Here is a 25921-nt window from a genome sequence, read left to right on the forward strand (position 1 = left end):
GTCGGTCAGCCAACTCGAAAACACACCACGAAATCCCAGATATTCCAAAATTCTGACGAGAAAATCGAAATCGATTCAATCAAAAGTCCGAGAAACATCGAGAAAATTTTATACCGATTCAAGCAGACTGCACGTAGCTGATCATCTTTGACGACACTATATCGATCTAAAAATGACATCATTCTCTTATAGATAATTTTCTCAAAAAGTTTTGGGAATACATTAAGTACATACATAGGACGGTAATTAGGAATATCCTCTGGATCGTTTTTCTATATATAGGGTCACCATAGACATTTTTAAAGCCAACAGAAACTTGCCTGCTGAAACTGAAAGATGAATCGAGTAGACCAGATATGGTGAGATTGTTTCTATAGTTGCTTTTAGAACCCACTTGAATATGCCATCATTCCACTTACTTTTTCTTTTTTACTTTTTCAAGGTAGCTAGTATTTAATCTTTTTCGACAATAAAAAAATAATAAACCATAATATGAAATTCAAGGTGTTTTATCTCTTTGTTTCAGGAAACAGATCAAGGTGTTGACATGAAGGGTTGGTTCGATGCATTCAGAAACGATGGTGGTCCTACACTCTATAATTTCAATAACAGAACAGCTGTGACAGGGGACGTAACTATCATAACGTTTTTGACGATATTCACGACTTTATATATTGCGTTCCTCATCATATTTCCTGGCATCAGAAAAGAGAAGTTCACGACTTTTTTCACAGTTACTTTAAGTTTATTTGTAGGAGCAACGATTTTAGGTAAGATACAAATAATTATGTTTCATCAAGATTTATTTATATGATTAGTTCTTGAACGAATTAGTCAAATTGAATTGAGATATGAATAATACATTTTGAGATTTTTTTATCTTTTATCGGAACAAAAACCTAAAATGAAAAACATAGGTTTTTAGTAGGTATTAATCTCCTTGCGAAGATTAATCTTATTTTCAATATAAAAACATTCTATTTCATTGAGATGGATCTGAAATTGCATACAATATATAAAGAAAGCATATTCGATTAAATATTATATCATTTAGACTATTTAGAGTTAGGAATATAAACTGAACATATATGATTTCATTCAAATGAAAACTGAAATTTAATATGGGCTGGCATTGTTCTCGTTTAGAATTAGTCTTAGAAAGAGAAGAACGACATATGAGCTTGACAAGAGGTGTAAAATAAATTCATCATGACTCAAAGCTGTCTCACACGCTTGGATTTCTCGTTCAATCTATCGCGTTTAAATCGCGCCTTGATTGGGCAAGTTAAAGGCTTGTAAAGCTTAACAAGTACCTAAACAATCTCAACTAGAGAAGGCACTCAAATGAATGGATCTAGTCACAAAACCAAACAAGAACCTCTATTTCGATTTTTAATAAATTTTCACAATTGCTTACGAAGTCAACAAATCTATTCCGCATCTTGATTTAAATTTATGGTGAAAAATGTTCACCTAAAAGGTATTTCTTGAATTTTTTTCCTAGTGAAGAAATCAAATCAACGTTTACAATAAAGAAATCATGTCTAATCAGATTGAACCTATTCGAAAATATGTCACATAATTCAAAAATATGTTTTTTTGTTTTTCGTCTCGATAGTTGAGAAAAAAATGTATATACAAAAAGATAGCAAAATGAACTGATATGTTTTCACGAAATGTTTCGGTGGTATCAATTGTATTTTACTATGTTTTTTCCAAAAAAACTTGAATAATTTTTATGTAATTTGCCATTTATGATCATGTTCCATTGGGAATAAGCCCAATATAAACGTTTGAATAAGTCGTTATGGACTAGTTTGATTTTGGATACCCAGTAGAATTCTCAATATTCATCAAAAAGTCAGTACTTACCTCAGTTTCTCTACTAGTATTCACTTTCAAAATCTCATTTATATGAATTCATTAATTTTGAAGGCATCAGGTTTTTTCAAAGACTCTCCAATTTAGGAAATAACGAAATAACGTTTTTGAGAAAAAACAACAAGTTCAAAGCATGTGAAACTTGGATCAAACTTGCGTTTTCATTTATTCCATGTAATCTGAAAATTCAATGAAAAAATATCGAAAATTTCAGCGATTAACCTTGAATGGTTTTATTGACATATTACTTGGTAGGGTGTCTGTACACTTTTTTAATAATTTCAATAATAAGAGATAATAATTTCAATGAAAGGTGATGCAGTTCGATTTGAAAAAAGTTTGCAAACATCTGAGCAGATCATATGATCCATAAATAATATTGATTTCGAACTCCCTAAGAGAATTCTGACTATGTTTTTGTTTGTTCACGTGGTATCCATTTCATTTTGTCAAAATCAATGTTTTGAAATATTTTGATGATTTCTTTGATTTGACTTATCTTTAATTGATATTATTAGTAGGTATTGAGTGAAATTTAGTTATCTTATACCTTTGAAATTGTTTGCGTGAAAAGAATACTGCCATTCTGAGTAGTAAAAAAATGGGATGCGAAGCATTTTGAAAGTAATTTATTTAGGCACAAATGGACTCATGATCTTTTTTTAGAGGTCATTTTGAAAAAAATGCAGTGTCTTTCGGGCCACCTGTAGAGGGATCCTTAAATTTGCAGAAGACTTGAAAACTTCACGGAAATTTAATAAAACTAAATCGCACAATTACCTCGAACGTTTCTCGAGATATAATATTTAGTTTAAACCATCAAAACCATAAAATTTTTCGAAAAGAGTAGTCTACATAAAAAAGTACCATAGAAAATTGATGACAAGGGGGGTGTTTCTAAATCAGAATTTCATGTAGATTATGAGTATTATCTATAAAAAATGGACATTCCCGTTCAAAAAATCAAGGTAGTATCGTGTTTCACCACTTCCGGACCAGCCTGTAGCGTCAAAAATATTTTGAGCTTATGCGCTGAGTGCTGTCGATTCTGCAATATTTGAATCATTCTCCTGGCGTAAAATTTACCGGAGTTATCGATATATCAAGTACTATTGTCCCACCCTATATCTATAAAAACAATTTTCCTAAGGAATAACAGGGAGATTTTCAGTGTAGTTATTAGAGGTGAGTGGACAAATGAAAAACTTTCCTTGAATTTTCCGAAGAATGGGGTCCAGTTGATGTTGAATTGAAAGTAAAATACGATCTATTTTGATCTTCACAAATTATTTCAATAGATTGAACATTGAATGGAGTGTGTGTGTATGAAGGCTTTCAGTTTTTCCAGATGAAGTGTAGGTATTCTTATATTATATGTTTTTGCAGTTTCAATATATGGATCATCATGGCATGTATCCGAGGCATCTATAATGAGTACGTACAAAGCGTTCTCCAAAGAGAAAATCGCAGCCAACATAGGCGTACATGTTGGATTAGGACACATAAATATAACTCTTCGGGCACAACCTGTTAACAATAGGACAGCCGATATCGATTTCAACGAGAGATTCTCTTGGAGCGATAGCAGCCAAATGGGTGATAGTTTCAAGGATGCCATAGCACGAGGTCTTCCCTTTCCTATTTTAACCATAGCCGAATATTTTATTTTAGGAGAGGATGGACTGTCATGGGGAAGCCAGTACAGATCTGCAGGATATTTCGCCATTATAATGTTATGGTAACTGAAAAATATTATAACTAATTTTACGTATTATTACATTTCGATATGAAAGTTACGCTGTAAATTTTCATCATGAAGCAGATTTTTTTTTGTTGATTGAATGAGGAAATATTGAAGATTGAAGTAAAGAATTGAAATAGGTATAAACTAGAATTTATGTATTTGAGCTGAATATCAAGGGTTATCCATTTTATAGTTCGGAAAGTAATGCACACTTTCATTTGAAATATCGTTCAAATTTCGATTTCATTATAATGTTTAGACCTTACTATTATGTGTGGAGTGTGTATAACATCATTAATATGTCCGTCGCGCGATCTATTATTGGACTCCATCCTTGTGAGGTAATTTTCGATGACTAGCCGGCACATTTTGGGAAATATCTCACCAATAACGAAAATTACGCGTTCTGGGAATTTTTCTTGCAATAAAACGGCTCGTATTGTGTGCCTTGTTGTACTATCTTACTGGAACCACATCTGTTCCAATTCCATAACATTTATTTCAGGCCAAAAAAATCAGTTTTCATTTGGAATGAGTGATACCTTCATTTTAAAAAACTATCAATCACTTCACGAGACTGAATTGAACACCATGTGACCATACAGTCAATTTTGTAAATGTAATGGTCTCTGAGCAGTTACATGAGGATTCTACTGTTTCATGTTCCCATATGCGACAATTTAGCCTCCTTACATGGCCACTGAGTGAAAAATGTGGTACGCAGCTGAAAAAAATTCGATTCGAAAAATCGTCATCTAAACGTAGCTGTTCAATCACTCAATCGCATATGTTCTACGCATTCCATGATCAGCTGGCTTTAGTTCTTGTGTAAACCGAACCTTATAAAGATGGAGATGCAATTCAAGATGTAAAATACGTCATAGCGTGCCGTGAGAGAGGCCTAAATATTCTGCGCTCCGAGGAATGAAAACATTTAGATTTTCTCCAATAATTACAACAGCACGGTAGAGCGTGCATTTCAATTATGTATGGGCCTTCAGACATCAGTAATGAATCCAGTCTCTTCTAATTTTTTCACTGTCCTATTGTAAGCTCAAATGCACGATTATGTCGATCATAATCTGCAGTAATACACGAAACGTACTTATTGTACAGAATCATTATTTTTGTAGTAAGTTTCCACAATTTTCACACATTCAGCAGAAGATAAACTATCGATATTGTTAAAAGGGTAACCTTCAACTAAACATATGACTCTTCAAATGATAGTACTGTTTGTCATTCAAGCAGGGCTGTAAAATTCAGACCACGACATGGACAATCATTTAGAAAGCTTCCCAACAGTTTGAATTTTATTCCGCAATTGTTTTAGAATACATTTACGAAGAATCATTGAATACTTCATTTTTATTTCCATTTTTTTATCGTTCAATATTAAGAAATAATTTTTATCCTACCAAAGGGCTGACGTTGACTAAAACTTATCACCCAATCATTCGCTGTTGTGTTAACAATTAACAATTACGTGTCTGAAGTAGCGATGGAAAACAGTAATAAAGCCTACTCGAAGCACAATCTGTCTATTAACTTACACAAGCTCGAGATAAAAACACCTTCTTTTCGGATTTTCAATTACAAGTAGACTTAATGAAGAAGCGGAACATTGAGAACTAATGGTCAAATTTTATAATTTTCAGGACTTCATTTACAGTATGGATTCTAATGAATCTAATGTTAATTGCGGTCCCGAGATATGGAGCTCTTCTCATGACAGCATGTGGATTCCTACTTCTTGGTACCTGCACTGGTTACTTCTGTTCGCTTCCAGAAATACCCCTCGTAATTCATCTGGATGGAGCAACGATGCAATTGTATTTTGGTTGGTGTTTCTGGTTAGTTGTTGCAGCAGGTATTTATAGAATGGACTAGTTTTCATTTTTTTGTTAAGGATTAATTCTGAAAATTCAAGTAAAATGAAACAAAAATGTGGAAGAATCATTGAAATATCTCTAGAAATGAAAAAGTTATGGGACTTTGAAGTTGCGCTTGGAAGAATAATTTCATAGTACGTGTAAGTGTCGTGACGTCACACACTAGACGACTGGTATTCGCAGAGTGCTTACGAATTCATTGGTGTACAATCACTTGTGCCGTTCGTGTCGTGTTTTGTTCGTTACACGATGGCTGAAATAACTTACTATATACATACATATAAATTACTTTTTTCTCTTTTTACTTCTTACTTCTCACATAAATATGTTTTGTCATTGATAGACTTCAACAACCAGTACTCAACTACAAACTGTTTATGAAACGTTATTTAAATAAATCATCGTTATAAGTTGAACCATGATGAAGCAAACTCAAAAGTAGATACTTACTTGAAAAGTTTAACTCTTTTTATTTCTGCACTGACATAAGATAAATTTGAAGAAAAAAACTCCATCACTGCGAATAAATCTATTTTAGGCAAATTGTCACTTTGTCCTTTCACGAAGCCTTCTTCTATTATGGTGACATAAAAACATAAAAACTCGAGTTAAAACTACACTGTACAACTACAAACGGCGCGAGAGCTTTGGCCGCGGCTAAGTATTTAAACGTAATTTATGGTGTAGCGATCACAGGCAAGAGCCGTGACGTTACAGACCAAAGACGTTCCGCGCTAAAATACGTAAATTTAAATAATCTATTCCTCAGTCATTTATTGATGGATTTTCAAAATTTTTTCACTGATTTATCAGTTTTGCTCTATATTTTAATTCTATCGTGTCAAATATAGTATTATCAACATCACTAAACTAGTCCATTGTACTAGGCTAATTCAGAGAAATAATACAATCCTCCTGTGGATACTTCATTTTATCTTCATACACAATAACCAATAGCTTTTAATCTATTCAAATCACCTCCAATAATTTTTTGATATTTATGTAAGATGCAGCAAATCACTTCTTTTTCGGGCACTCGTTCCCTCTACATTTCTTCACGAAGTTTTATTTTTCGAACGATATAAAATTCAAACAATATCGAAGACAACATGTTTATATTTCAGTACAATTAGGAAACCTGAAACCGGCGCACTCGCCATTTTGTTATGTTGCAACTACGCATTTGTTTTTGAAGTTGCTTCAAATATTTTTCTCATGAAAATGCATATATTCCAATGAAAAGACGTGGTATGAATCGAAATATGTCATAACCAGTATCCTTTCTTTTGAAATCAAGCCTTCGTGCGTTGAATAAGCTAATAATAATAACCAATATTTGTCCCAAATTCTTTTCGTATTCGAAATTTAAAGATTCGGAATCAGTGCAAAAAGTGAAAAACGAAAAGAGCTTGTGAGCACGTATGTATTCATAATCCTATTGTGTTCTTGGAGACCACATAAATGTAACGATATACTGGGTGTTACAAGAATGGCTGGTCATATACTAGTGGTGAATGCAGGCCATCCAGTCTTTTCAATAAAGTAGCTTGTTGTGCATCCTAAGATTGGTACTTTCAGAGAAACAGGGTTATTCATGAATGTTGGTATAAAAAATCGATCATCAATACTTATTTGCATTGGTTGAATCAAGAATTTTCTATGGTATTTTTGGTTGGGGACAGCTCTTAGGGAGCATCTGAAAAAAGGGAAGTTTTGCAAGGAACATTCATAAAAGAATTGAGAAACCTAGGCTTTATTAATCTGACCTTCTGTTTTCTGAGACTCAGCATTTTGACATGAGGCAATTATATTTTTTCGCTGTATGTACCATGGAATTCAAGGACAAGTAGAATTTGAATTCATCTTCAATATAGAGTGAATTCGAAAAATTTCATTATCGATATGAACTACAGTAATATACAAGAAATGAGTGTTCGTAGTACATAAATGCATACCATAAAACCAAAAGTGTTTTTTCAAGCATTCACGCAAAACCTTAGACGCAATAGTTGCTCACCTAAAATTTCAATTATACTCTCAGAATCATATATCATAAGATATAACATAACATAAAAAAATCGAAATATTTTGAGATTACAGAAGAACCAAGAAGCTACATTCTCAACGTTTCTATTTAAAATCCATTGAAATGCATTTTTTCTTCATATTAAGGCCCTCATTTTAAATTACTGAATGTTTCAGGAGGGATTTGTTTGTTATCGGGAGTGACAATTACAACGATTGAAATTATACTGCCTCATAGTTTCTCAACTATACTAGAAGTAGATTATGATACTCCCTACGACCGTCATATTATCATCGAGGATAGCCACGGCAGACGATTTCAGCGAAAGAGAAATAGTTCGAATAAATTGGAAGATCCATCATCTGAAGGTCTTGGTTTAAGGATATTGAAGTGAGTATACCATTCGAAAAACTTTGCAAATGGGTATGACACTAATGTTTCTCGTCCTTCGCTTCAAACATTAGCTCTCTAGTTATTTCGATGTTGTAAAATGATTAACTGCCTGGAATCTCTAAGTCATGCATACAAAACGCGCAGCGTATATGTAGATACTCAAAGGGGCTGAAATTTCTGAGAAACCTAAAACCCATGTAAAATATCATTGAAATCGCAAAATATTTGGACCCGACCTGGGGAATTTACATTTGTAATGAATAATGGCGCAAATGCGTATCTTATATCCGAAAAATCTAAAATTTCTAAGAATATATTCAAGACCTGCCTTTACTGCCCATATGAATTTTATAAACATCGGACAAAAATTGAAATTGATTTGTGACTTTCTACAGGTCAAATAGGACATACAGACCAAATATCATTAATATCGGAAAAGAATTTCAGAAGTAAATGCTGTTAAAATGGTTTGCGGACTAATATACCGAAAGACGGACCCACGGACGGATAGATAAAAACCAAAATTCTCCTGAATAGTCTGAGATGCATTTTGCGAGCAGAAAATTTGAAATCAGAGACCGATTCCGAAAATTTTCAGACAGCTAACTCTTCCTTCGATAGACACTGAAGCGAAATGATAAATTAGCTAAATCATTTCTTTGAGAAACTGATTTCAACTAATTAGATTCAGCTATATAAAGGGTTTTTTTTAGAGCTTTAGATCTTTAAATTGCAATAAAACAACGATGGATTATTCGATTGACATGAATTTTATTTATCCGCAAGATAATCTTGAGGCATTACATTTTAAATATGATTTCTGGCATATGACCTGGCTGGCTCGAATGTAGTCCAATCTGGACGTCCAATTTTCGATTACTTTTTCCAACATTTGTGGCCGTATATCGGCCATAACACGGCGAATGTTGTCTTCCAAATGGTCAAGGGTTTGTGGCTTATCCGCATAGATCAATGACTTTACATAGCCCCACAGAAAGTAGTCTAGTGGTGTTAAATCACAAGATCTTGGAGGCCAATTCACAGGTCCAAAACGTGAAATTAGGCGGTCACCAAACGTGTCTTTCAATAAATCGATTGTGGCACGAGCTGTGTGACATATTGCGCCGTCTTGTTGGAACCACAGCTCCTGGACATAATGGTTGTTCAATTCAGGAATGAAAAAGTTATTAATCATGGCTCTATACCGATCACCATTGACTGTAACGTTCTGTCCATCATCGTTTTTGAAGAAGTACGGACCAATGACTCCACCAGCCCATAAAGCGCACCAAATAGTCAGTTTTTCTGGATGTTACGGTGTTTCGACATACACTTGAGTATTATCTTCACTCCAAATGCGGCAGTTTTGTTTGTTGACGTAGCCATTCAACCTGAAGTATGCTTCATCGCTAAACAAAATAAAATGTTGCGCGATACGTATTCCGCACAGAACCATTATTTTCGAAATAAAATTGCACTATTTGCAAGCGTTGTTCAGGCGTGAGTCTATTTATGATGAATTGCCAAACCAAACTGAGAATAAATCACTTGACAGCTATTAAATCGGTCGCCATCTTGAACAGTAATGCCAACTTAAAGTTATATACCTAAAAAAAAATACCCTATATATCTCGTAGTCGGCTTTCAATAATTTTCAAGAAATACTTTGTGATATAGTTAGGGAGGAAAAGTTTTATATTTTGACCATGATTAAGGAGCCCCTTAAGAAATTTTTAATTTTTAGTTGAAAATCGGGTTGAATCTCTATAATCTAATAGTAATACTTAAGTATATATGTATGTATACTTACTTGAAGCAAAGGGTACTGCTGTTACTTGTAAGATTCATTGAAGGTCACCCTAAACCATTTTTATTTTTCAGGAGAATGTCTTCCAAAACGAAATCTGAGAAAGAAAATGTCGATGTTTCTTCAATACAGAATCATTTTTATGAAGCAGAAAGAAATAAATCACCTTGGAGTTATTCAGTTAATTCCATTTCTGGTCGAACATTTCAACCAAAGCCCCTACCACGGTCTATTTCTCAAGATACTTTATCTTCAATTTCGTCAGATTCAAACGTTGGTTCAGATTTGGCGAGGTAATATACAAAAATAATAATCAGTATTACTTCAGTAGGTATTACATATTCACAATCAAAAGCAGTTTATTGTCCCTTTCTGTCAATTTCCAATTTATTAATATTTTATTTAATATACACATCTAAGTAGGAAGTATATGAAGACTCTCTTCGGCATTCAGATTCAATACTTCACAGCCGAATTGTTCAACGGCATTTTGAAGGCTGATATGTATTTGGATGATATATAATGAAAATAGTTACCAGGCACTTGATATGAAATTAACTTTTTGTCTTAATTTCAGATATAGGATCCATCCATCCAATAAGTTCTCCCAAGAAGTCGGCATGTGGTGATATGACTTTTGAATTTCGACAATGCAAAGTGCAATATTTGAGTGATTAATTTTTGTGATATTTAAGGTTAAAACGATGTTTGTTGTTAGCCATTATTTAATTTATAATTATTAAAGTTATTCACATCGATATTTCGAATGGAAATGAATTTTTTGTGTTGCTTTATGGCTCATAGTACCCTACATTTTATAGACATTATTATAGATATCGAATTATGTAAAGTGCTCAATAATTTTCTCCAGATTAATTTTGAAGACAGAACCAAAGGTTATATCTAAATTTTGTGGGTGAGAAAAAACCAATGAGGAGGTGATGATACTGATTCATAAAGGGAAGAAACTAACTATGATTATTAAGAGAGGGACACAGTTACTTATGAGAAAAAAAAAAACAGCAATAAATATATAAATATAGCAATAAACCATTAAGATCTGCAATTTCAGAGGTATGAATCGTCCTGATGATTGACATCATTCATAGCAGAGATTGCAGCTGAAGAAGAGGTACGTATTCGTTTACAACTACTCAGATCTTACTTTCCAGGTAATTCAATTGTCATAGGTTATATGATATGTACATGTGAAGAAAAACTCATATGACAGGTCATTGATAAATTATAATTCTTATAGACAAATATGTATAAAATTAAATATATCTATGTACAACAATATTACATGTATTTTATAAAATTAACGAGATCAGTAAAATTAATCATCTTGATTTTTTGTGAATACTGGGTTCTCTGAACACATTTCTTGTTTAGATTTGACGAAATTATTATCATTGTCAAGTCCAATTTGTTCTTCACTGTCCTCGAAGTTAACGTACTTATAATTGCGAGCCAGGAACCAAAATACCATCATATCTGCCACCATGAGTCCAGTGTAGAAGAAGAAATCATAAGACTGCAAATGAATATTATCACTTTTTCTCTTGAAAATGATTTATTCCAAAACATCATTTTAATAAAAATTGCTGAAAAATCAGTTCTGTTTTTTTTCAGCAAATTTTGGTTTCATTGCAACTTTGTGAAAGGAAGGTTTTTTTAAAATATACCAAAACGAATTAATATTGTTCTCAATAAAATAAGAAACTAATGGAATCTTCAATTGGAATATTATTATTAATGAAAGTACTGAATAGACTAGTTGGCAATGAACTCAATTCAGATTCATTATTCAGTTGAATTATCTTGACGAAAATCTGCATCTTTTTAATATGTATTTAGTTTTGGTATCTTATCCTAAGATCTTCGATGCAGTTTTGGGAAGGTCTAGGGTAAATATTTTTTGGGAGTACTGAATAGATTCTCTATAGAATTTCCTTATACAATGTTTAAAAAAATGTACCCTGATTTTAGAGTGTTGATAGTGAGGATTATCGTAATCGTAAAAAATCACGTCAAAGCACTCTTTGGTGATGAATACATCTAACATGAAACAGATCGCTTTCAAAGACTCGTTATAACTAGAAAATTGTCGTCAATAACTCAGTATAATATTTTTTGCTGATTGCTAGGCACTTTGTAATTATTTTTTCATTGTAAATACTATTTTCAGGAGAGTAGTAGCAAGACGAATCTTGCTCAAACAATGAATTAATTTCTAGATCTTGACATAAGTCGAATAATTTAGTAGTTTCTGTTCTGGATATTCCACGTTTTTATATTTTGTGTGAAAAGCTAGGAATATATCTCCATGGTATTAAGGAGCTCTGCCGATAGATTAGTTTATAGTGTGCGGTAGGTAATAATTACTTAGGGCATTTTAGAGCCGAAGGAGATCTACAGATTAATTAGTTTGGAAAATCGTTCCGCGAAACTCCCTCTGCCATATATATGCTATACAGATTTGATACTGGTTCTGATAGTTATCAATTATTGCGATATTTCCGCAGTCAAAAATTGGTTTCATTCAAATGGAAAAAATATGAAAGAATACTTACAGCTCTATCAGAAAATTTAGCAGCTTCAATGACGACTACAAGAAGATTTCCGATAGAGTCAGTCAATAAGAAGGATGCACTCAACACCGACTTCATAGAAACCGGCGCTTGGGAATACGAGAATTCTAAACCAGTGATGGAAAATAGAATTTCTGCAGCAGTTATAATAACGTATTGTGGCAGGAGCCAGAGCATGGATATTGAGTTTGGCTTGGTAACGGTAATCAATTTACCATCCATCTGTAAAAAAAAATTATTATAGAAATTACGATGAGTTATAATTAATCTTATCCTAAGGAAATCTCATTTCTCTTATGATGTGGCTATAATATTTGTGAATCTAAATAGTAAACGTTTTTTTATACAGTAATATCGAAAAAAATGAGGAATACATGTACTGATGTGAGATCAGGAGCTTTTATGTGCTCCTTTATTCAGGCGTAAATTGCGCCTTTGGAGACCACATATAAACAGTAATGTAGTCTTGAAGCGTGCAATTGACATTATAAGAAAATAATGAACTCACCATTTCCCCATTTGCTCCTACTTGAAGCATCAATGTGTAAACACCGCCCAATCGAAGATCTATCTCGATATCACTGGAACTTTTAGCTAGTTGAATCATATGAGCACTTGTTTCCATAGAGTTATTTGCTTTAATTTGATCAGTTCTTATAACGCGATAGTGTCCAGCCGACATCTTCAGACGATCTAGGAAGGTGTTGTTGATTGTTTTCAGATCACTTTCTTTATTCAAAAATGAAACAAAATATTTTTCTTCTGAAGCCGATTTACTCATCAGAGTCCTGAAAATGAAAATGAATTCTATTCTTGTTTGCGTTAGATGAGTGGAATGGATGAAATAATTTCGAAAACATGAATTAATTTTTATCGACAATAATTTAGAAAATTTTCTCCCTGTGGATTTCTAGTATTAGATTTTCATTAACCCGAGTTCAATTTATACAAACTACATAACAAAACCGAAAAATCATAGTAGGCTGTTTATGTAATAATAATGTTTCGAGTCAATGTCTATTCTGAAGACAATGATTCCCAACCAGGTGATCTCCCTCCACAAGCAGCTTCAGTGAACTTAAGATTGAACACCACCACGTGACATTCTCTAATGAAGATATTTTACCAGATGAGGGACAAAAATAATGTGCGGTATTGCCAGAACGCTGAATAATTGAGGGATCAGTAGATAATAATAATAATAATATATATTCATCGTCAAAGTTTACATATACATAAACATACATATGAGGGACTAATGAATATTCAAAAAATGGAGAAAACCAAGTAAAATGGTTTTCTGTGAGTAAGTAAGTAGATGTTAGGAATATTACAATAGTTTCGTCGAAAGCTATTTATGGGTATTCTTATGAATTTCCAGAAAATTCTTTTTTGAAATGATTTAATGTGGGATTTTTTTTACGAATATTGTTAAAATATTATCATATCACCAATTATCTTGCGGGAAACAAAAAGTTACGAAATTATAATTTTTTTCTTATTGTAAACCAATTTGAGAATGGTACTGATGATAAATATTGTATTATAATTTATAATATATTGACTAAATTTTTATTTGATTATTGATATTATTTTTTTATAATAATATTAATAATAATAATAAAGGTCTTTATTATTCAGACTTTAGTTACAGAAAATATATCACACAAATAAATAGGGCGAGGTTCAGTGTGGGTAATTGTACATTTCTGTAAAACCCCCACCTGTTCTTACACCTAACCCAAAATTCAAGAGTGGCACACAGAAAAAAAAATTAAAAATTTATATACTACAATGTAGTAAATTGTTGTTGTTTAAAGAAATTATATGAAAACTTCATACAGATCGGTGATTTTTAAGAAGAAATATCTCTTATTTCGTTTTGAACTTAGCAATCATGTGATGGTGTTTTCTCTTAATATTAGATCTCCTGAGAATTTTATCTGTGCTGACCCCTCTCCTCTCTCGAAAAGAACTTCTCTGAAGAAAGACTCAATATGTGTTTGCCTTCCGAAATCATCATTTCTCTTACAAAATCTTTTTGAAATATGTTAGCTAGCCATAGCCTACTCTACAATCTGGATACATCATTTCAGAATTAACTTAAGACGAATATATTATGAATCACCAAAAGGCAGCTCACTATTTTTAGTCTATCTATTCAAGAATGAGAAGCTGAGGGATTAGCAATGACGTAGGAATGTTGCACTTCACACATATATTATCAACGTTTCACAGTTTTTTTAATTGTAAATATGTCTCTGTTTTCACATTGTATCTCCATCGTGAACCAAAATATGGAGTATTCTATTCATATTTTTCCTTAAAATTTTGCGAGAAATAGACTCCTAAGATTTATCTACATAAAGTTGAATACCTTCATACTTATAAATATTGCCACCAATCGAGCCACCAATAATTAGATATCTGAGTCATATTTATGATTTCATTTTGTTTGTATGAAGCTAATAATTTCCACAATTTGCTTTTGATTTGAATGAGCGAATTGTTACATAACATAATATTACATATTGCACAGTTGAAATTTAATTACATAATCCACATCCTTAAACCTACCTGAGAAACGGGGATCCACTATCATCATCCTTTGTTATATCATCATAACCGGAAACCAGGCCATCGTAAGTGAAATGTGCCAGCATTGTACTTCCAGCCTTAACCAAAAGACTAATTTCTTGGGATTTAGTTTTCAAGCACTCGGCTTCGTAGGTAATTGTTACATTTTTTTCTAGCAAATCTCTCATTTTCAAATCCAGAACTTCAACGTAGTCCATTTGTTTCAACACACCATTCAAGTCTTCCTTGAGGCTACAAGGTTCGGTTTTCGTTATTGTTACATCACACGGTAATGGGTTGTAGAATCTAATTTGCGCAAAATCATCGCTGGGTAATACTGGATCGGTGGATTCAATTTGAATTGACACTAGCGCAGACACGGCGAAGGCCAAAGCTGCCAGCAGTCCTCCCCATGTCATTTTCTCGAGAGGAGTTCTCAACATCCCGAATTTTTGAAAAACCGGGTAGACGATATATTGGAAAATAGGAATGAAGGCCATAATCAGGAGAGGATTGATTAGCTGGAATTGGTCTGGAAGAATTGTGTAGAATCCGATATTTCCGTCCATACGAACTGCTTGGAAAGTCCACGCTGTTCCTTGTTGATCGTAAAGGGCCCAAAATATTGGAAGCGGCAAGTACAATAGGAGAACCTTGAGTGTGGCTTTGATGTCATCAACAAAGTGTTGACCATACTTTTTCGAAGAATGGTCGAGCCAATGTTCTTTCTTTTCATCCGATGCTGCTTTTGTTTTAAGAGCATTCTAGAAGTAAAATAGGAATTTGATTAAGATGAATCTTTGTTCATTTTGGAATTTCCAGAATTCTAAAATTTGTATTTCATTTTTCATGATAATGAGAAAAGTAAAGATAGCTGATTATCAAAATAAGGATGTCAAACTCAGATTGACAAAATTGTTATTCAATAATTCTTGGAAGCGTTCAAGGAACAAAATATAGAAAAATGTTGAATCCGAAAAAATTTTGCTCTCCAGAAATTTCTCGAAAAGTATAAATTCTTATATGCTTACAATTTGGTTGAAAATAATATAATAGCACACTGAATCCTCTCAGCTCCATGAATTCTATTAATTAATTTTCAATAATAATAATAATAATAATTTTTTTGAGTGAAAAATCAGAAATTACACTGAAACACTCTTCTTCTCTTTATTTCAAAAGCTTTATGACATATTATTATGTATAAGATAAAACATATGCATACATATTTCTTCAGTAATTTTTTCAATGTTTGGCTATTTACACACATAAAACAAAATCAAAAGTATGGAACACTATTTATCTGTTGACAAGCCAATATCTAGTCCAGACTGTCCAGAGTAATATTAAATACCTAAAATCTCTCAACCAAAAGATTGAATTCCTTAGTTCACTTGATATTTATTTTTACATACATGAATCGAATTCTATGGAAAGGAGAATCAATGCAATTATAAAAATCGACTTTTGCATCAAATGAAAATAACTTTCCATCTTTCGAGAAAATTTGTGAAAGCTGAACGGACGATTTTGACTATTCGATTTGGATTCTTCACATTCCATAACATGATCTATGCAAAAAATCGAGTAGGGCTGATACGAAAATTGGTTCAATCTATAGATAACAAAAATAAAATCTGTTTGGTACTTACTCCTACACACTTCACAACTTTCAGAACGATGTTTCCTTCTGGCTGTTTGATTTTATACAATGGTTTTCCAAGTCCGAAAATAGCTAAAAATAAAAAGATGAATATATTAGGATCAATCGCTCAATCGCTAGAAAATGATATCGAAAAAATTGATGAATAAAAAATAAATAATAATGATACAAAAAATTTTTCTGACGCACCTATTGCGACGATCATAAGTATTCCAGGAACTCCGAACGCTAAAGGGTAGCAGGATGAATTTCCAAAGCAGTGGACGTCTTCTCTGAGTACAGGTGTCAAAAAAGTGGAGAGAAGACTCCCAGCATTTATGGAAAAGTAGAAGAGAGAGAAAAACATAGCTAATAACGTTGCTTGCTCTGGAAGTACAAATTGATCTCCTCCAAAAGCTGATACACAAGGTTTTATGCCACCAGTCCCAATGGCTATCAGAATTAATCCAAATATCGATGATTCTCTCATGGGCAAGTTCAATGAAGGAATTGATGAAATTGACAATATAATACACCCGGCAGCATAAACTATAGATACGTAAAATATTGTTCTGAATTTTCCTAAGAAGCTGTCGGATATGATGGCACCAATCAGTGGAAAAAAGTATACCATCATAATAAATGTGTGATATATAACTGTGGCATCTGCTTTTGAAAATAATAGTATATTGACTAGATACAGCGTCAGGATACCTGAAATGAAAAACAAGAGTCAGTTTATGTTTTGTTCTGATGATTTTTGTTTCATATTTAAATGAAAATCACAAATGTAATTTGTAGGAAAAAAATCTGGCATTATGCTTCCTGGTTTTTCGTAACCCAAAATATCAATCCTCCACAGTAGGATCTCCTAAAACTTCTCCTAAGTTCTAATTAAAATCTGCTCACCGCGGCGCGCACAGCATTTCAAATTTATCAGAATAAGACTAATGAAACGCAATCCATCAAGATTCCGATAGACGGAGATTTATCTAATTTCATAATAAAAATCTGAAGACCGAGATCTGACAATCGAAGGTTGACAACAATCATAGTTTGAATACAAACACTGAACTCACATCTTTCTGGAAATAAGGAAATTTGAAAGATGATAAAAACACTAACATGAATGCTCGTTCATTTATTCATTACCCAATTGTGCTCTTTAGTTTAGTTTATTTAGCAATTCAGCATCGACAACTAAGGTCATCAGCTGAAAAGGTGCGAACTCATTGCAACATCAAACACAAAATTGTATAATAGTATATTCTAAAACAAGTTGCAGAATGAGCTCATATTCCAACACGAATGAGAAATTCGAGAACGAGCGACGAAGGAGCGAACGCAAGAGTGTTGGAATTGCATTTTGCAAAGAGTATTAGACGATATTTTCTCTATTTCAGTCAAGCTTTGTGAAATATTGTCGAAATTCAATTAAAAATTCAAATTATACATTCTAGTGACTTTTGTATTGTATCTTGGCAGTTGGTGTGACTGTTACGAAAATTGATAGATTACGGAATTTCAATTTGAATCGTACGTATCGAATTCAAATAATTTAAAATTACTCATTAAATTCATGAATTATGTCTGACGAAATCGATTTAACACCACCAGAATTAAGAGAAATTGGGAACAATGCTGCAAATCATTTCCCTATATCCAAATTATACATTATATTAACAATTATTGACGTTTGTTGAAATTATGATAGGATTGAAAGGCAGTAGAGTCAACCACAAAACGAAAAATATAACTGAAAACGATGCTGTAATGAGTTCATTACAGCACTGTTTTTAGAACTGTAATGACCTCATTACGATACTGAAATAGAGAAAATATGTATACACATATAGACACATATATATGGGTATATATGTATGTATGTGGTCTCCAAGGGTGCAATTGGCGAATAAATGAAATAGCACTGAAAAGCTCCTGATTTCAGTCAGTGCTTTCCTCTTTTATTTTTAGGTCTTCTTGAACGTTTTAAGATTCTGATCATGCACGAAATTTTACAAGTAGCTTGAAATTACAGCTCATTCCCTTGTTAAATACCTCAAATAAAATAAAGGTTAACAAAATCAATTGAAGAGATGAGTTAACGGTGGCCTTGAATCCACGTCTTCCCGTCAAAGATCAGTACCCCGGAACTATCGCTTTCATAGGTAAGTGCGTGATTATAGGAAAATTATAAATCTATTCAAATATTCATATCTCCGAAAATTAGAGTGCTTTATGATGAAAAATATCATATTCAGTATCAGAGAGGCTATACATGTTTTCAGTTTCATGTTTATTTATGTGTTGTCAAACTTTAGAGAGTTTGGAGGATCAGAGGTCTGACAATCAATGTCAGGATCTACCGGATGATCTCGACGCTATTTTGCGTTGGTCCAATACTTGACTGCTTCCTCTTCACCTTCCAAGAAACAAGGTTCTCCATATGGGAAAGAAAAATCCAAGATACTCCTACCAATTTGCCCACCAGATAATGAAATCAGTCTCATTTCACTCGGATCTTGGGGTCATCATAACAGAAAATTTCTCTTGATCAGAAGACGTTACAGCTGTTGCGAACAAAGCAAAAAAAAAAGATTTTTCTTCTTCAGAAGACATTTGGAGGATGCGATGCCGAAAGCTTCAATGTTTGGCCCTGTGTGGGCTCCTGTGCTGAGCAGTGTTATAAATTATCAGGAATGCATCCAGCAAAGAGCCACTAGAACTCCATATGGTTAAGAAGACCAAGCAATGAGAGAATTGTTACAATTCGTATCACTTAATCTATGATTACATAGTACTATACGAGATATTTAGTGTTGTTCTTGACTTTAAACTGCCGAAGGGGAGATCCGGACCACAAACAAAAAAACTAACTTCTTCCCCAACAGGGTTTTTAAAACGTGGAATCGACTTCAGCCGTAGTAGCGAGTAATTATCTGTGTTTAGAAGCAAAAAAAAATTTTTCTTCATTGTCAATTTGTGACAATTCTACTAATTTCTTTTTTTATGTGAGTTTAAAGATTTACATCCCAAGTCTTCTGTATATTTAATAATAATTGATTTTCAAATTTCAAAAAAGTGATTCATTCGTTTTCGAGTAGCTCAATGTTTTTTTTAATCACTTCTATCTTTGTTATGAAGTAGAAGATGGCGTTAGTTCGATTCAAATATTTTCTTCAAATTCGTAAAACTAATCGTCCTCCTACTAAAAGAAGACCTTTTAAGTACTGCTTAGTACTGAAATGAAAATTATTATACTGCTCCCAAGATTGGTCGATAATCGTGAAATAAAAAGTCAGATATTTGATTGATTGGATTTCCCATGATCTTACCTACAGGAAACAATTATTTATAGCATTTTAATTACATCGGGTTCATATTTTCAATGAAACAATAGATCACGAATGAGTAGTTATTCAGGCAACGAGAGTGTAAAGTGAGTACACAGGTTTGGAAAATACATTTGGAAAGATAGAATATTCAGTAGATATATACCAAGTGCTTGCTAGATACTAAAAAAATATAATATATTAATGTAAGAAAATAATAAATGAAACACTACAGTTTACGTTTAACAATATTTCATAAAAAATTCATAAAAAAAATTGTGAAACGTAAAGTCATTTATTATTTATTATTTTCTTTTATTGATATTGAAATTATGTTCAAGAAGAATCAATTCCGAAATTATATATAATATAATATAGGGGAGAGGGGTATATGAAGAACTATTTTCCGATAAAAATTTCACTCGATGTTAATTGTTAAAATACTGACTATAATTTAATGAATAAAATTTTCTTGACAATCTTCCCGAATGTTTTTGATGGTTTAAAACGTCATAATAATATTTACCTAAATCACACGTGCAGATACCCGGATATTGTCACGCTGCATTAATGTTCAAAAATACGATACGGTATTGCATAATTGACCATATTCACCGTCGCCATATTGTTGTGCGACAGTACCAACTACCCAGTGTTCCCAACGGAGAAATATTGACTTTACTAGAAAAATTCCACAATATAAAGTTTATAAGTGAAGTTTATGTGTACCTTTTCTGGCTGCTACGCCAGAAAGGCTTGTTTGGGACAATATTTCGCAAAAATTTCACCTTTTGGAAATAAAAACTATTGAAAGGTGGTTTTATGAACAAATTAACTGTGGCCGAGTGTATAAATGAAGGCTTCGCTCCATTTTTGGAAATAGTCAGTGGAAGAATAATCTCTATGGCTGATAGTATTTTTGATATTAGCGGTATTTTTCTAGTAAACTCAATATTTCTCCGTTGGGAACACTGGGTAGTTGGTATTGTCGCACAACAATATGACGACGGTGAATATGGTCAATTGAGTGTTCTCTTTCAACGGCAAATAGGGATAAGCAGCATGGGCGCCCGCAGAAATTTTTCTCAGGGGGGGCAAAATGAAAATTACTGAAAAACGATAAGGCGTCCATGATTGTCATTGAAAACCGGAAAATTGTTGTGAATCCATTAATTTCCTTTTTTCCATGTCCTTAGGATTGAGGAAGTAATATTGAGGTTGTTGTGCTGAAAAATGAGGCAACCAAAATCCCCCCCCTGCGGGCGCCCATGATAAGCAGTAAGCACAGCTGTTACAGGGCTCTAGGAATAATACAATTAATTTGGTCTAGGCGAATGGGTACTTAGGTTTGTTCTTCGCCGTAACTGGTTTGAAAATTAATTCATCGAAAGTAAGAAATATAATACAAAAATTAATTCTGAGAAGTTCGAAATTGAGGGTTGACAAATTCAAATTGAATTTTCAAATATGTTGAGCCCACCCTATTATAAAAAGATAATCACACTTCTCTGGACAGATTTGGCTTAGTTGCTATTTAGGCACAAACTTGAATTATTTTGAATCATAAGCCATTAATATTTGTCGCTCTATCAATTTCTAGCCTTTAAATCAAATTTTTTTAGTAATCTGGATGCCATTTGATTATGCCATTTTTAGAAATGACTCGGTCTGAAGATATTGCTTTGTGACTTGGGGAGCAATTGGAATTAATTAGTAGCTGTCGAACTATCGGAATAATTTCATTCTGTAGAAAGTAGAAGCAGTGTTTAGGTTGCCATCGATGTTTTAAGCTGTCATTCCGCAGTATATTTTTGAGGATACTGAACATGCGCAGAATTACTTAGATGCTTATTCTTCCTAGAACAATATATTACTACTGATGGGTTATATTTTATTTTCAAGGAAAACGATTACCTATCAGTGAATAAAATATTGCTTGAAAATGAACAAATTTTATTTTTTTTGGCATCATCGTATGACAAAATTCCATAGGTACGTTTAATTTTGTCCTATGAAGAATTTTTTGATTTGTTCGAACCATATAATATCGGTAACCATTCCTCTTCAAAATATTCCGAACACTTTTATCGCTCATATCTACTTTTTCAGAAACTTGTTCACTCTAAGAAAGTGCACTGTTTTCAATACCAGCACACACATCTGTTGAATTGATTGAAAATAGAATTTTAATGAAGAACTTGAAGCGTAATGAGAATATGTTTGAATTTTCTAATTCAATAAAATGAAGATTGATTGATATCCTATATTATTTTACCCTGAAACCTGAAATATACGCGGGCAGCCCAATGCTGAATACAACCGTACCCGATTGGAGGATGCCTGCAAGAGTTTGAGAATGAGTTAGCAGAACAAACCCGTGCGCATTTGAATTACGTGCTGCCTTCAATTGTAGGTATTATACATGGAATCGAGAATACGCGCCCCGGTCAATAACACGCCATATGAAGTTTGCTAATTTTATCAATCAATACATAATTATTAATATTTTTCATTTCTTATTGAGCATTATACAAATATTATAATCAATAATTTTTTCAATTAAATATCAATTTATTTAATATCTTAAATTTGTGGTTATAGAATTGTTAAGGTAAAATAGTTTAATTATTTTTAATGCTTCAATGTATACTGATAAGTTCTCAAATAAATAAAAAAAAACTTATTAAGTAATGTTTCCATTAAAAATATCATTCTATACATTAATGGAAAAAAACAATGAATATAAAGTAATACCTGATGATAAGAACAGAAAATTATTAATAATAGAAAAGGATTCTGCAATAACTTCATATGGCTGCGCTCTCTACCCTCTATCTCGAAAAAACGATTCAACGTATAGAAAAACTTTCGAAACGAAAGTTGTGATGATTTTTTTTCTACAATATTGATAATGAAAGCAAATAGGAAAAAGCCAATAGGAAACGATATATTTGAAAAACTATAAAAAAAACTTTTCTTGTGACCTTTGACCTTTGATTCAATAGCCGCGATACCCTACCATGAGAAGATTTTGAAACAACTTTTAGGAAGTCAAAATACAAGTTTATACGAGTTTATAGCTGGGTATCCCAAACTCTGAGACTAGTCGGTAATAGCTTTTTACTAAGATGACTGGACTAAAACGCCTGTCGATCTCAAACGGTGTAATCGGCATGAATTAAAAAAATAGGTAGATACTAAAAAATCAAACATTGATTAGCTAATGAATGTTTATTTCTTGAACGGAGCAAGTGGCCATTAGTTAACATAAAATGTCAATTCTGAAATCCTAATAGAAATTATATACTCACTCCGCATTCCATAAAAGCAGAATCTCTCGCAGAACTCATTGCTCACTATGAAGAATACGGAATAGGGATATTTGGTTTTCTGAAAAGAAAAAAAAATTAGAAGGCTTTTTCACATTTTTCCATGATTCAATGTTAAATAATATCGTTCAAAAATTATAAGAAATTTATTAACCTAAACAATGTTTAAAAAGTAGCGCCTTGTAGTGATAACCATGTTTTTCTATTGTTCGGGTATATTGAATGTCATTGAAATACTTGAGCTAAGTCGTTCAAATATTATGATTTTATATTCACTACGAACGATTTATTTTTATTTTAAATACAGCTGGCAGTAAATCAAAAAACTTTTGAGTGGCAAGGAAACTTTTATTAAGAAAAATATTTTGATTGTCTTGTTTGAGATGAGATAATATTAATATTTTTCATTTATTTATCGCATTGATTAAACTGGGCTTTCATGAAAACTTTTGATTCGAGGCGGACAACTTTTAAGATCAAATTCAGAACCACATTGCTTCAAGCCTAAGTGTTAAAACACCAACTAATACATTTTGCATAGGAAAGATGGGGTCAGTGATACTTCATTTGAAAGGTCTTTCTACCTTGAGTTCAGCCTATTACTTCTTTTCTGTTTCATTTGATCCATTCATCGAGATATTCAAATTTAAATTTTGTACAATACTTGTCAAATCATCAGGATCTATGTGAACTAATAAAATTTTTACCAATTTATTCTGTTATTACGAATATTACGATGATCATTGATGATTGTCATACGCTAGACAACAAAATAATTGCTAATGGTCTACTCCACTATAATATAATAATACAAAATATATCAAAGACTCCACCGATGGACTATTACCAGAATTTAAAATAATTGCTGTTTATAACTTTCATTACCATTTAAGGTAAAAATGGGTTATTCCTTGGCAGAAAGACTTGAACTTATTTCTTAATCTTACAAAATAACGAATGCGAGAATTTTAAAGCAGATTTATTTAATGAAGTGCACCCAGAAAAGCACGTCCATAGAAAGTAGGTATTAGCATAGTTATACTATGGTATTAGCTTGTACGAAAACTTTACCACTCAATTTTTTTCTCTGGATCCATCTAAAATTGAAGCTATGCAACTAGTATCATTGGAGGAGACGACGAATTATAGAAGAATGTAAAAAAAATAAGGCCAATAATGCTGCAAAACGTGCGGACTAGATTCGAGCAGAATTTCTATGTATGGGCAAAGGAGCAGGACCGTCTGAAAATTTAATTTGATATTTATTGTATTTTAGAAGTAACTTATTCTCTTAAGATAATTGAAATCGGATCTATGTTCTCTGTTTCCATAATGTTTTTTTGTTGAACTTACATGACCTTTCATATGGCAATGTTTGAATGATTGTTGGTGAGCTAATAAATCACACTGTATAATAGCAATATGGTGAAATGGTTCGAAAATTGCTGACAGATGCTGATATAAACCTATGTATGTATTGAGGTTATAGTTCCAAAGATTTGGATTCTTTCTTCCAAAATTAATTCATTTTTCTAAATCAAGGAACAAGAACTATGAATGCAAGTGATTTTTTCACGGCTAATAGCCATACAAATCCAGTTGTCATCGATAATAATCATTTCAGTTTGATATGAATCTGATTAAATTAAAGAAATGTATTTTCCTATATCATCCTGAATATTATGATCATATTCTATCAAGAAACATTTGTAACTCTATATGACAATAGCTTGAAACAACCGGATATCTTTTCCCCATTCACATGCGAGAAAATTACTCTCATCGAAGCAATAACATGGTTATACAAGTATAAAAAAAGGAACATTATCTCATGATTATCCCTAATTGTCGTAATAATATACAGAAAATTTCCATCCTGAAAATAACTCATCTCTCAATTCTGGTAATTAAATAAATTCCCCTTCCAGAAATTCAATGAAATAACATATCTTCAAGGAGTGTATCAATCTTTCCCAACCAAATTTACTCAAAGAAACAATTATTATATTTCACTAATACTTCATTACTTACATCACAAATATGTTTTTCTTGATGAATTTCTAGTGTGAAAAGTTTATTTTTCAATAGAATGCAAAAAACATTCAAATGAAAATACAGGACTTTTGGTTTATTATTTTCAATAATGGAAATCGGTCATGAAAAAAACACAACCCCCTTTTCTAATTTTCCCAGTACCTATATGTTTTGATTTATGTAAAATCTAAAAATCGAATCCATCCAATTCTTAGACCTTTTATTGTGAAGTTAAACGTTTTCAAAAGTGACGCAATCTACGTTTTTTGTATTCTTGCTGAAGAGTTTAAAAAATATCTTTTTGTCAGCACATTCTACCAATAAAAAAAAGCCACCAATGCATATATTCTGTTCTGATCTTTTTTGATAGATAGAATGACTTTTATTAGTTACCGCGTTTGTTGCTAGATCAGTAGATTATTTTGACTGGTAACTAAGATAAAAATAACAGTAAGTGAATAAGTTACTAAATATTAATCGAAATAATGAAATAATTCTCAAAAAAATTAGATTTGAATACATGCAGAACAGCCGATTTCCCAGGCTTTTTGAATTTCTTTTTCTTCAGATGATTCGATATCGCTCATCTCTCAATTATGTAAAGAAGTAAGAAGTAAATTAAGTTGATTTTATTGTCACTTTGATAACCTACAACCATGGGCGCCCGCAGAAA

The 25921-nt window shown here is 32.5% G+C and overlaps 2 protein-coding genes across 6 annotated transcripts in view; one reads left to right on the forward strand and one right to left on the reverse strand.

Moving 5' to 3' along the window:
- The window catches only part of LOC123672988 (dual oxidase maturation factor 2-like), a 34180-nt gene extending 23664 nt beyond the window's left edge, over window positions 1–10516 (forward strand). For all 3 annotated transcript variants that reach the window (XM_045607358.1, XM_045607357.1, XM_045607356.1), the window contains 6 exons: window positions 527–770; window positions 3268–3619; window positions 5284–5495; window positions 7720–7933; window positions 9818–10036; window positions 10321–10516. In XM_045607358.1, coding sequence (XP_045463314.1) covers window positions 548–770; window positions 3268–3619; window positions 5284–5495; window positions 7720–7933; window positions 9818–10036; window positions 10321–10372 — 1272 coding nt within the window. In that variant the 5' untranslated portion in view covers window positions 527–547 and the 3' untranslated portion in view covers window positions 10373–10516. The remainder of the gene's footprint in view (window positions 1–526; window positions 771–3267; window positions 3620–5283; window positions 5496–7719; window positions 7934–9817; window positions 10037–10320) is intronic.
- Window positions 10517–10970: 454 nt separating this feature from the next.
- Window positions 10971–25921, reverse strand: part of LOC123672989 (peptide transporter family 1-like) — a 60236-nt gene continuing 45285 nt past the window's right edge. For all 3 annotated transcript variants that reach the window (XM_045607360.1, XM_045607361.1, XM_045607359.1), the window contains 7 exons: window positions 23197–23275; window positions 16764–17267; window positions 16564–16646; window positions 14912–15675; window positions 12843–13122; window positions 12317–12556; window positions 10971–11277 (listed from right to left, as the gene is read on the reverse strand). In XM_045607360.1, the coding sequence (XP_045463316.1) occupies window positions 11080–11277; window positions 12317–12556; window positions 12843–13122; window positions 14912–15675; window positions 16564–16646; window positions 16764–17267; window positions 23197–23275 (2148 nt within the window). In that variant the 3' untranslated portion in view covers window positions 10971–11079. The remainder of the gene's footprint in view (window positions 11278–12316; window positions 12557–12842; window positions 13123–14911; window positions 15676–16563; window positions 16647–16763; window positions 17268–23196; window positions 23276–25921) is intronic.

This window comes from Harmonia axyridis, chromosome 2 (genome assembly GCF_914767665.1).
Source record: "Harmonia axyridis chromosome 2, icHarAxyr1.1, whole genome shotgun sequence".
Lineage (NCBI taxonomy): Eukaryota > Metazoa > Arthropoda > Insecta > Coleoptera > Coccinellidae > Harmonia > Harmonia axyridis.